The following is a 13,699-nucleotide window of genomic DNA, read 5'->3' on the forward strand; positions in this document are numbered from 1 at the left end:
ATGTTGTTACTGACAACTAAATGAAGGTCAAGTTCAATAATGGCGATTTTGACTTTTACCGTTCAGGAGTTATGGTTCTTGAAAGATTGAAAAATGCAGTTTCCAGTCGTGTCCGTGCATTTACGCATGAACTGTTCTACCAAAGCTTCCCAAATTTTAATATATTGTTACTGATGACAAAATGGAGGTCAAGTTCAATAATGACGATTTTGACTCTTACCGTTCAGGAGTTATGGTTCTTGAAAGATTGAAAAATGGTGTTTCCAGTTGTGTCCGTGCATTTTCTCATAAACCATTCAACCAAAACTTTTGAAATTTTTATATGTTGTTACTGATGACAAAATAGAGGTCAAGTTTAGTAATGACGATTTTGACTTTTACCGTTCAAGAGTTATGGTTCTTGAAAGATTGAAAAATGGTGTTTCCAGTCGTGTCCGTGCATTTTCTCATAAACCATTCAACCAAAGCTTTTGAAATTTTTATATGTTGTTACTGATGACAAAATAGAGGTCAAGTTCAATAATGACGATTTTGACTTTTACCGTTCAGGAGTTATGGTTCTCGAAAGATCGTAAAATGGCGTTTCCATTCACGTTGTTGCATTTACTCATGAACCATTCAATCTAAGCTTTTCAAATTTTAATATGTTGATACTGACTACAAAATGGAGGTCAAATTTGATATTGACAATTTTCACTTTCAGTATTCATCAGTTATGGTTCTTGTGATATTACCAGGACACAAATAAATGTTAATAAATCCGGTTTGCTGTCGTTGTGACAGCCTCTTGTTTAATGTTTCTAAAGAAAAGTTGGTGCAATTTGTTTGACTTTCAAACGGAAATTTACATATGCTTTGACATTGTAGTTTATAGGATTTTGTTGTAAATCTTTCAATTGAACTTTTCAACCAAAAGGTCTCCTGTGAAGTCCCTTTAAACAAACAAAAATCTCGAGTTATTGTGACTAATTGATAGGTAGATTGACTAATTGCCAGTGTTGTATGTCCAGTGGCATATATTTCATGACGTAATATGGTTATGAACCAATCATTTTACTAGACAAAACGTCTGAACAAAAAGAGAAGTTGCAATGAGTGAGGCACTTATTCATTTTGAGATCACCGGTCAAGGTCAAAGTCATAGTTACTAAAATATAATATGAGACAGAAAAGGAGTTTCCAGAAAAAATCTCCAGAACCTTACATGAAATTTCAACAAAACATTCAAACGTGATTGTAAATAATAAGAGGGAGGTCTCTTTTGATTTTGAGATCATTGCTTCTAATTTAATGGTCAGACCAGAGACATATAATACAAGATGTCTCCGGTCATAATAGTTGCTAGAAATAGGACGAAAGAGCAAAAAATGGAGATATTGACACCAAAAACCATATTTGGTCACACACAGAGATATCGGTTGTCTGAGGTCATAATTTCATAGAGGTAACGACAATGAGTATAGAATACCCGAATATATCTAGTCTTGTCTTTAATATCACTTATGTTTTTTTTTATCATTTTACCATTACGAGGTTATGATAATTTTTATACGACCGCAAAAATTGAAAATTTTTTGGTCGTATATTGGTATCACGTAGGCGTCAGCGTTGTCGTCGTCCGAATATTTTTGTTTTCGCACTATAACTTAAGTTTAAGTAAACAGAAATCTATGAAATTTTGACACAAGGTTTATGACCACAAAAGGAAGGTTGGGATTGATTTTGGGAGTTTTGGTTTCAACTGTTTAGGAATTAGGGGCCAAAAAGGGCCCAAATAAGCATTTTTCTTGGTTTTCGCACAATAACTTTAGTATAAGTATATAGAAATCAATGAAATTTAAACACAAGGTATATGACCACAAAAGGGAGGTTGGGACTGATTTTGGGATATGAGGTCCCAAAAGATTAGGAATTAGGGACCAAAAAGGGGTCCAAATAAGCATTTTTCTTGGTTTTCGCACCATAACTTTAGTATAAGTAAATAGAAATCTATGAAATTTAAACACAAGGTTTTTGACCATAAAAGGAAGGTTGGGATTGATTTTTGGAGTTTTGGTCCCAACAGTTTATGAATAAGGGGCCCAAAGGGTCCAAAATTATACTTTTTTCGATTTCATCAAAAATTGAATAATTTGGGTTCTTTGATATGCCGAATCTAACTGTGTATGTAGATTCTTAATTTTTGGTCCCTTTTTCAAATTGGTCTACATTAAGGTCCAAAGGGTCCAAAAATAAACTAAGTTTGATTTTAACAAAAATTGAATCCTTGGGGTTCTTTAATATGCTGAATCTAAAAATGTACTTAGATTTTTTATTATTGGCCCAATTTTCAAGTTGATCCAAATCGGGGTCCAAAATTAAACTTTGTTTGATTTCATCAAAAATTGAATAATTGGGGTTCTATTATATGCGAAATCTAACTGTGTATGTAGATTCTTAATTTTTGGTCCCGTTTTCAAATTGGTCTACATTAAAGTCCAAAGGGTCCAAAATTAAACTAAGTTTGATTTTAACAAAAATTGAATTCTTGGGCTTCTTTGATATGCTGAATCTAAACATGTACTTCGATTTTTGATTATGGGCGCAGTTTTCAAGTTGGTCCAAATCAGGATCCAAAATTATTATATTAAGTATTGTGCAATAGCAAGAAATTTTCAATTGCACAAGTATTCAGCAATAGGAAGAAATCTTCAATTGCACAGTATTGCGCAATAGCAAGAAATATCTAATTGCACAATATTGTGCAATAGCAAGAAATTTTCAATTGGAGTTATCTTTCTTTGTCCAGAATAGTAGTTGAATCATTGTTTTATACAATATACAATGTATATTCACTTTTACTACCAACTGATAAATTAAAACAAATCTTTACCATTCAGTGATAACAAGCATTTTCTTACATTTTAATATTTTATGATGTATTTAAATGAGTAGTTATTGTTGCAAACTCCATTTGTAATTTGAATTGAGATCAGTTTTGGAATAAGGGAAAGACGATGTGAAAAAAAAATTGGGGGGGGGGGGGGGTCAATTTTTCTCATTTCAGATTTCATAAATAAAAAAAAAAATTCTTCGAACATTTTTCTGAGAGGATTAATAATTAATATTCAATATCATAGTGAATTGCTCAAAGGCAAAAAACAAATTTTAAGTTTATTAGACCACATTCATTTCTGTGTCAGAAACCTATGCTGTGTCAACTATTTAATCACAATCCAAATTTAGAGCTTAATTCAGCTCGAATGTTGTGTCCATACTTGCCCCAACAGTTCAGGATTCAACCTCTGTGGCCGTATAAAGCTGTGCCCTGCGGAGCATCTGGTTTTATCATCTTGTCACTCTAAGATGCGCAAATAATTCCAAAAAGAAAAAGGTTAGTTAATGCTGTACATTCTATATCTAGCGAAGTTGGTCTACTTGGAATCTGTTTTGTGTTTTGTTTTGTGTCTTTATGGCGGTTTCAGAATGTTTAAACTGCCAACAATTAAGTTGGCGAGTGTGTACATCATCGTCAGTATCAGTCTCAGTCGATATTTTGGGGTTATCTATTAAAGTGTGTTATGAGTAGTAACGAATATCGTTGCTCCTTTTTGTACCATTCCCAGTCTATTGTTAATGTTCTGGCAAAATAGCCACTATATTTCATCTGATACTACAATGTACTATATACCTGCCAACCCTCCCGTTTAAAAGGCGAATATCGGGAAATCTGCCGCTTGCCGGTACCCTCCCGCGTGGGAGTGTAGTTGAAGGTTTGAATTGAAATTTATAAGAAAGGTATTGAACAGAAAAGATTGAGTTGCATACTTCAAATGCACCATATTTTATTTACCGGCATGGATAAATAGTTGAAACAGAAAAACTGCTCCTGTAAATCTGTATATTTGTGATAAAAATGTGAAAGAACATTTTTAAGAAAGGAACCAACATCTCCATATTAAAGAAATTAAGTATATTTAGTAACACATATATGTGTTTTGTAGATAAATAAATAGAGAGGTCATACATTTCACTTGAAAATGTCGTTCGCGCAAACCCCCCTCCCCTCAGCTGTCAGCTGTCATAGCTGAGTGGGATATCCTCTTTGAAAGTTTCAGAGGTTGGCAGGTATAATGTACTATAATAACATAGTACATGAAGTCTCAACTGTCATATGCCCCCTTTACCATTAATTACTGACTTATTCACATCTGTAATAAAATAACGCATAATAAACAATATTTTAATTGTATTAACATAAACAGAGATATATAATATTATATTTTGAACTCTAGTTAACGTTTTGCTATTGTAGCCCATGCACCAAACATGCGGAGGGTATAATGTTTATAGTGTTTGTTGACGGGACAGCATCGTCATATCATCTTCGAGTTTGTATAAAACCAAAATACATAAGACCCACTGCACGAAAACATGATATAAAAATATAATGTAAATTTCTTTAAATTGATTCGTCAGTTCAATTAAGGGTATTTGTGAAATTTGATTACCCCAGCCTTACACAAAAATAAATTAAATCAACATTAGAAAGTTATAGGTATTTGTGATTATAACAGTATCATTTGGATACTGGTAGACTTAGGCTTTTAAAACATTTCAAAAAGATGACACGTTCTTCGCTTCAACTTTACTAATAAGACGGCGACTTTTTTGTGGCAATTGATTAGAGAGGTTTCCACTGGTAGATTATGAACGTATTTTGGCATTAAAGGTCACATAATACAGGCTTTATTTTAATATATAATATATTTATTAAAAAAAATAACAAATTCTTGTTGCAACTGAAGCTGTTTATGACAGTACTGTATCATCATTACTGAATACATTTTAATCAACCAAAGGTGGTAGCAGAATCTGACATTGAAGGTGCAAATGTATATAAAGAAACTGTTCCATCGTTATATGCGGGTACAACTATGTCTGTATAGCCGTCAGCGTTGACATCAGCAAAAGCAAATTGTCCAACTGTTCCCTTACCAACGTCTACAAACTTATGTGATAGGTAGGACCAGTCGTCTGTACGAGAACTGGATGGTTCCAATATATACCCCTTGCCATCATCATCCCCAGATACCAGTATGTAAGGTTTCTTATCTCTGCAGAAAGAAAAAAATATTGCATTGTAGTGTTCACTCAAAGTGCGTTTTCTATAGCATTTCACTATAATTAAACCATTTTAGAAGACTGCTGTTTCAATGCTTACGTTGCGAACGATTTAACACGTTTTCCAAAAATATAGTGAGAAAATGGCATCATTCAAAAGGAATGCATAGTACGTTTTGAGTATATTACTTTTAGCACAAAGAGTTTTAGACTTAATTGTTTGTTTTTATTTTTGGCTTTGCGATTTCAGTTTACTAGTAAGTTTGACTTGGTCATAATATTTGAAACAACTCTTTTTTCATCTTTCTTATTAACAACCGGGAAATCATGTATTCCTTAAACATTGATCATAGTAAAATAACAGCTCTCAACATGATAGGAAATAAACTCATCATAGATACCAGGACTAAATTTTGTATAAACGCCTGACGCGCGTTTCGTCTACAAAAGACTCATCAGTGACGCTCGAATCCCCAAAAGTTAAAAAGGCCAAATAAAGTACGAAGTTGAAGAGCATTACGGACCAAAATTGCTAAAAGTTTTGCACAATACAGCTAAGGTAATCTATGACTGAGGTAGAAAAGCCTTAGTTTTTTAGTAAACAGTTTAAAATTTATCAATATAACCATATCAATGATAATTCATGTCTACTGGGCTGGTGATACCCTCGGGGAAATAAATCTCCACAAGCAGTGGAGAAGCTACTACAGTTCGTTTGATGGGTACACTGGATTGCCAAAAATCTTATTAAATTGACTTGCAGTTTATTTTAATTGAAAAAACATCATATGCAAATAATAGTTTGTATGTCCCACGTACGATAGTAAATGGGGCATTATGTTTTATGGTCTGTGCGTCCGTTCGTCTGTCCGTTCGTTCGTTCCTCCATCCGTCTGTCCCGCTCCAGGTAAATTGTTTTGGTCCAGGCAATTTAAAAAAAAACTTGAAACCAAATCAACTTCAAACTTAGTTCACATGTTACCTATGATATGATCTTTCTAATTTTAATGCCAAATTAGAGTTTTGACCACAATTTTATGGTCCATTGAACAAAGAAAATGATAGTGCGAGATTGACATCCGTGTACTATGGACACATTCTTGTTTGAGGATTGTGTTGCCAGGTAACTATGTCAGGAAATTTAAAATATACTTTCGTTTCTTCATATGCGTTGGAAGTCAAAATAGTATACGTACGTTGTGTTTTGTTTCATTGGGTAGAACCCAAAAGCTGAACCAGGAGCACCTTTTCCTGTCCCTGAAGTAGCTGGTGTAAATCCTGTAGCTAAGGTGTGACGTTCGAATTTACCAACCCTTTAAAGAAAAGAGACCAGTTATGATTAAATTATTCTCAGCCAATATAATTATGTTCTATAATTATACAGATTTACATAGAAGGCTGTATTGGGTTTTTGATCCCAAAAGGAACTATGCTCGTCTATTTTCCTACAATTCATGTAAACAATTTAACATGTATATATCAACGCATTATACTTAACTGAATGGATAAGATAAATTATCAGAATTAAAACACAAGACAACCGTGCACCAAACACATACATACAGAGTGGCATGCCAACAGCTATAAAACTAAAATTACGTTTTACCTAAAATCGTCTGGTATTTCATATGCCAATACGGAACCATTGTTGCCATTGGATACTACAAGTAAATCTTGTTTACCGTCCAGATTAAGATCTCTCACTTCTATATCAAATAAGGCTCCTGCATTACTATCAACAACACGAGAATGGATCTGAAAAATACGGTTTAATAAGTATTAAAGAAACAAGGTATAAGCGTTGATTCTTGAAAAAGAAACCAAGAGTCCGGAAGAAGGAAGTTATATCAAGGTGGTCTATTAACAACTTGTAGAGAACGCCGCCTACAGTAGACACCATACTTTGGAAATATCACTTCATGGTGATTTTATAATTGATTGCTTAAATACGTTCTGTTAAATCTTAGAACAATCCCATGATATCAGTTACTCCTATGTTGATAGTAATTTCAACTCTTCTTGTGGTCTTCTTTTATAGCGCAAAGCGTTAAAATATGTTGCGACTAAAACTTTCAAATGGGTAATAAAATCATTACTAACGTGATTATTAAAAAAAAGTTAAAAACTACCACAGTCGCACAAAAAAGAACTAAAAAATGGATTTAAAAACCTTATAAAAAATCATTATGTTAAAAACAAGTAAGTTTTATATCAAATGTGTTTACTTCGGACTTATCTGTCCATCTGTTCTGGCTGTCGGTCGTCCAATGAATGGATAGTTTACGTGTGAAAAACTCTGTTGTTGCTATAACATCAAGTGTTCCATCTGGCGTTGCTATTTTCAAATTTCTAAAGTACACATCAGGACCATGTGTGATCACGTGTTCTTGCCATACGGTTGTGTATTGGTGGTTGTCAGGATTCTCCAACCACAACAACTCGCTGTCCTTTGAGGCTACAATATATAGCAGAAAAGACGTAAGTGAGAGGCTTCAAGCTAAATAGTTTCTGTACAAACAACGTGTTGAGAACGTACGTCGCCTACTGAAGAAACCATACTCGGGCAATCTAAATTCAATCATAGTGATTTTATAAAACGTTGCTTTAAGGGCATACGATACAGTTACAGGGAAGGTAATGACGTTGCTAACGTAAAATGTTATTTTCGCGACGTCAAACTCTGACAAATCGGGAAAAGATGCATTTTTCGACTGATTTTTATCATTCAAACTGATTTAATTTGAAAACGAGTGCATGGACCCCTATTTTTTAAAACAGCAATTTGTTTCATTTTGCAAGGAGATTATGTGACCCAAATTTTATAAAACTGTAAATAGCGCAATTTTTTTAATTTTGATAAACATGCAGCAAAAAATGACGTTTTTTCCTCTATTCATGAACGTTTGATAAATATAAAGTTATTTCGGAATAAAAATTGCATAATTTTTAATGATACTTATAAAATACAGAAATTACCGATTATTTAACAAAAACCATTTTGTGTTTATCTTTTAAAACAAAAAAGTTATGTCTTTCTTTCGAAAAAGAAAATACGGACACAAATCTGAATTTTGAGCAAATATACAAAATTTCGAACTCATTTTACTCAAAAAGTAGCACATGAAGGTATATTTTTTATTACATATTTGATTTAATGAGGTAAAAAATAGCCTATATGCAAATTTTCATCAACTTGTAAATACAGGTTCAAAACTGTATCGTATGCCCTTAAAACGTTCTGTTTAATTCTTACAACAATCCATGATATCAGTTACCCCTATGGTGAAGTTTATTTCAACTCTCCTTACAGTCTTTCATTATGAGCACAGAACATTAAAAAACGCTGCGAAATAAACGTTGAATTAAATCTAAACACTGATTTACAAATATTCTATATTAAAATATTTTCATTAATGATGTGTTTTAACGAACAATACTTACAGAATATTGTAAAAATAGGTTCTCTGGCTCTGCATGTGACTATGTCAAGGTCACCATCCCCATCCATGTCCTTGAACAAAACTCTGTGATAAAACCAGTTTCCTTCCTTGGTTCCGGTTATTTTGTATGGACCTTGTGGACTACCAGTAGAAATGTCTACCAAATAAATGGCACCTTTTGTATGAAATGGTACCAAAAACCCATCAGGTATGACCACCATTGATTTTCCAAACACTGAATCTGAAAGGATGTAATTAAATAGTTAGTAAGATAAGTATCTTAGAAAATATGAAAACGAATGTCTTATCGAAGCATCATAATTTCTCTAGATTTAAATCAGTTAGTCAATCAAGATATAAAATCATGAAAATGGAAGACAAAAAACAACAACGAGATAAATCTATGCGATAACTCTTAGTAAAAAACCAAAGCACTCAACACTGAAGCCCTGATATGTTTCTGTACCATGCACTGTTTTGTGGCTAATGGTACAAGTCAAAATGTGGAACAACTATAATTGCAAGTTTTTTCCGTTGATGTAGTTTCATTTTAAAACATATTGTTGTGATATCTTCTGTCTCTTTTAAATATCTAAGGCAGCAACCATTTGATTTTCTGGGGGGGGCTATGGTTTTTTTTTCTGGACAAATTTTTTTTTTCGCCTGCGGCGAAAAACAATCTATTTTTTTCGCGACAAGTCGAAAACAATTTTTTTCTTTCAATTTTAGCATTACATATAGTGGCAGCTGAGGGTGAAACAAACAATTTTTTTTTCTCAGAATCAAAAACAAATTATTTTTTTCTCCAAAAACTTGAAACAAACTTTTTTTTCCAAAAAAAACCATAGCCCCCCCCCCCCCAGAAAATCAAATGGTTGCTGCCTAATCTCGTACCGTTTTCAAAACATACTTTCATCAAAATTGTAAAAATTCTTATCAATACTTTAACAGTGGCATCTGTATAGAATTGAAGGTATAATGAATATGAGGAAACAGCAATAAAAAAAATGCATTGTTTATTACTTTTATTAGTATATATTTTAGGGTATATTTTTTTATAACATCTCATGTGTACCGGTCTCATTTGTCCTCCTCAGTTAAATCCGTTTTCCCCAATTTTAAATATTTCAATAGAAATAGGATTTCAATAGTCTTTTAATAATCTTTTTCGCTTCCCGTTCAATGCTAAATCAATTGAATGACAAGAAAGTGCAACACTTATATGAAAATAATTCTATTCGGTCAAAACAAAGTTACCCGAAAGATTCCATACTGACCACTTACCGGGTACACCTGCAACTTCGTTAGGCCAAGCCAATCCTCCGGCCAATTTAACTGTCCGTGTCTGTCCAAAGTTATCATAATGGTCTCCCACATTTGATATCATTTCTACATTACCACCAGAGAATGGCGAACCAGTAAATGTCGAAATTAACAAATCATATTTGTTCGAGTTTGCTGTGTTTGTTCTAAAGTTTAGGAAAGCTGCATTCTTTACACTGATTTGTCCAATTTTCCGTGGTATATCAAAACATTTCAAGTTTGCGATATTTAATGCAAACAATAAAGTGACGAATTTACAATTCATCTCTAGAAACAGAACCTATTAACTAAAAGTATTCAAATGTTGAGGACTTGGAATATGACGATTATTTATAGATAACAAGTTTCATAAAAGCACATGTCTTTCCATGCGCTTCTTTTGGAAAGATCAGGTGTTTCTTATCTCGTTGAATTATATATACTGGTCAAAGAGAAGTCTTTGACTTTCGACACGGTCAAATTTTAACAGCCCCAGTAGTCATGTTAACACTGAAAGTAACAAGAAAATATGTGTTATATATTATGGTTTAACTTACTCTCGTATACATCAATGATCTTCGAATGAAGTGTACACATTTTGATGTTTACCGTCTTGTACTAGTTAATGAAGCTCATCATTCATTACTTCGTTGTTGCTGTAAAAACAAATACAGTTGGAATTTAATTGTACATAATCGATTAGTATTTCCAGTTCACGCTTAATCTGTTTAAAACCAGTTTTCATATAGGACAAAAATGAATGCATATTTATTTTTTACTGGTTATATTACATCCAGAAATGCTTCAACATGTTTGTCAAAAAGAGGCTGTTCGCTTGAAGAGTTGTATGTGTGATCTGTTCCATGGTGGGAATATACATAGCTTGTTGGATATTCATATAGTTTTGATTTGTTTGATAATTATCAGGGGGTTGAGGTCTTCAAGAATAACCCGCCCTATAAGTTTAGATAAAATTAAGAATAGAAATGATGAATTTGTCAAAACGACAATAACCCAACCCAAGAACAGAAATCAGCCGAAGGCCAAGAATGGGTATTTAACACAGCATGAAAATCACAAACCCGCTGGCCCAAAAACAGGGGTACTAGTTCAATGTAAATGGACGTCACATCAAAATATGAAAATAGAATAAAAAAACATTCAAGACTTAAAAAGGTCAGATTCTCCTGACTTGAGACCCTCCCTAAGATGCTTATCAAAATTTAGGAACCTATATGTATTTGTTGCTGTCTCCTGATGTTGTTAGCAGACAATTTACCATAACTTCATCAATAGGTTTGTCTTGATTCGAAGAATTGTATAGCTTAGTGTGAATAAACTCATCATAGATACCGGGACTAAAATTTTACACTAACGCCAAGCGCGCGTTTCGTCTACAAAAGACTCATCAGTGACGCCTGAATAAAATGTTTGAAAGGCCAAATAAAGTACGAAGTTGAAGAGCATTGAGGACCAAAAATCCTAAATGTTTTGACAAATACAGTTAAGGTAATCTATTCCTGAGGTAGAAAAGCCATATTATTTAAAAAATTCAAAGTTTTGTAAACAGTTAATTTATCATTATGAACATATCAATGATAACTCAAGTCAACTCAGAAGTGCTGACTACTGGGCTGGTGACCGCTTGTTGTTTGTTTCAGACTTTGAAATGCCTTTGTTTTTGGTTGAATTGTGTTGTTAAAAAAAAGAAACAAAGGTACATGTATACAGAAATATGTTGGACGACGTCTCCTACGTCGAATTTTAATTATGATGCAAAATATTTGTTACATTTCTTGCATTCTATTTTAATAAGAAACTAAGTAAAGAACCTGAGCATACAAAGTATTGTGTTTTTAGTGTCTTTAATCACAATGTAAAATATACAAAACAGATGCATGTAGCAAACAAAACTGTACATAACTAAACTTAACTATTTCGCATGTGCCTGATATTGTTTAAACTTTCATGCTACGAATAAAATGTTCTAATTTATTACTTCATAGACAAACACGGTTTGTTTTTCATTTGCAATCAAAAGCTGATTTCTTTTTCTGTCGAAATGTATCGCAACAGGACTTTCCAATCCATCATCCTGAGATAAGAGTTGTCTGTTTGGTTGTCCATCAGGAGACAATAAATACAACTCGATGTAATTTTGAACAAGCCACGTACACGTTTCCGCTGTTATCTACTGCTATGCCACAAGGGTTCATCAAAATATTCTCATTTTTGAATGTCCAGACTGCTTTGCCGTTCATGTTACAACAACTGACAGTTTTAGCGTTAGTATAATAAAGATTGTTATCGAGCATCTCAATGTATGACCTTGAAGATAAACTTAACTGTACTATAGCTGTACTACTTCCATCTTGTGGGTTTAATTTGAATATACCCTTTGAGGGTGCACATATAAACAGTGATCCATTGTAGGATATTAATCCATAGCACGCGTAGTCTGTAGGAATATAATTAATTGTTTTCGTATCTATATCATTCTATAAAATTGACCCCTTTCTTTGCATTGCTGTTTGACGCTACAACTACTGTTTTATCATCTACGAAAGTAATATCAACTGCATAGGAAGGTTTGACTGAGATTTTACCAAGTCTTTCCCATTCAGTACCGAAGACACATACATTTTCGCTAAATGAGGCATAGTCACTTAGAGCATAATTTCCGTTCGGTAGAGCAACGATTCCCCTAATAACCTTAAGATCAGTTTCGACTTCTTTAGCAAGTCTGAATTTAACATCAGTGATTAATTTAATTCCCGATCCTTTAAGATTTGATTGAGCTTGTTTATTTTTGTGTGTGACCAGGGATAGTTCACAAGAACCTGTCTGTACTTTTACTGAACCAAACGTTTCGATAGTATTGGTAATGTTGTCTATTTTGTCATTGATGTCAAAGAGTAAAGTAATTTCATCCACACTGTGGTCTCCGATGAGCGACTGTATGTAGGACTCTATACTACCTAACTCTGATGAGATCTTTCGTAATCCAAGGTATGTTTGAAGGTCGGTCGCGTACCTGTCCATATCTTGTATACATCTTCGGATTTCAAATGTTTGGCTTTGAGCGTTCCTGATGAAGGTAAATCAAGAAAAGCGCTTCGGACGCAATAAATTATTGAACGTGTTGTTTTATATTTGTAATTGTTGTTCAGCTTTGTTTGTGGTATCAGTCTTCCTTTCGAGGATCTGTAGGGTGTGGTTCATATCAATATTTATTTATTTTTTCTGTAATCTCAGAGATATCATTTCTGATCTTCCTTTCTAATTTGTCAAAGTGGTCATTAATCTTTTTCCTTGCGTCGCTGATCTGGGACAACATAGTTTCTTCTTGCTGCTTTATACTTCCTTGTTGTTTCTTAAATTCGTTCTGTAGAGTTTTGATGTTTTCATTATTATCTTTCAAACTTTGTTGTGTTTCATGGAAAAGTATTGAGTTTTTAACGTTTTCTATCACCTTACTTAGGGGAATTATCCCCTTGCATCCATCATGATTTTGAATGCATTTAGGACAGATAATTGTATCATGACCTTGGCAAACCATTTGATATTGTTTATTATGTTCCATGCACATATTACTGGTTTGTGAAATACATGCCGACATCGACAAGAAGTCCAGACAGTGGACGGCTTTGTTATATGTCGATGGTCACAGATATCACAATGTTACTGAATTGATGCCATTTAATGTTTCCTGCAAAGAAAAGGTGTCTGCATAATTGTTATGCACCATGCAAACAATCTGTATTGAAGCAATTTTCTTGGTTTGTTTAACCCAAAATGTAAACAAGTACGGAAATATCGCAAAGTTGTTGAGTTACCGCCATTTAATGTATTCT

General features: G+C 33.5%; 1 protein-coding gene across 1 annotated transcript; it reads right to left on the bottom strand.

The window, feature by feature from the left end:
* Positions 1–4,727: 4,727 nt before the first annotated feature.
* LOC143083008 (uncharacterized) lies at positions 4,728–10,200 on the bottom strand. Its single transcript, XM_076259117.1, has 6 exons — positions 9,828–10,200; positions 8,545–8,784; positions 7,329–7,558; positions 6,710–6,858; positions 6,300–6,416; positions 4,728–5,096 (listed from the first exon to the last, which is right to left on the bottom strand). The coding sequence occupies exons 1-6, from the start codon at positions 10,129–10,131 to the stop codon at positions 4,832–4,834; spliced, it is 1,305 nt and encodes a 434-aa protein (XP_076115232.1). The 5' UTR covers positions 10,132–10,200; the 3' UTR covers positions 4,728–4,831.
* Between the last annotated feature and the right edge of the window lie 3,499 nt (positions 10,201–13,699).

The sequence above is a fragment of the Mytilus galloprovincialis genome, chromosome 7, assembly GCF_965363235.1.
Source record: "Mytilus galloprovincialis chromosome 7, xbMytGall1.hap1.1, whole genome shotgun sequence".
In the NCBI taxonomy this organism is placed as follows: Eukaryota; Metazoa; Mollusca; class Bivalvia; order Mytilida; family Mytilidae; genus Mytilus; species Mytilus galloprovincialis.

Excerpts from the sequence above, each read along its gene's own strand:
- LOC143083008 (XM_076259117.1), bottom strand. The coding sequence starts at position 10,131 with ATGAATTGTAAATTCGTCACTTTATTGTTTGCATTAAATATCGCAAAC. Across the intron at positions 8,785-9,827 it reads CGAAGTTGCAGGTGTACCCG|ATTCAGTGTTTGGAAAATCA; the intron begins GTAAGTGGTCAG and ends ACATCCTTTCAG. Across the intron at positions 5,097-6,299 it reads CCAATGAAACAAAACACAAC|AGATAAGAAACCTTACATAC; the intron begins GTACGTATACTA and ends TTCTTTCTGCAG.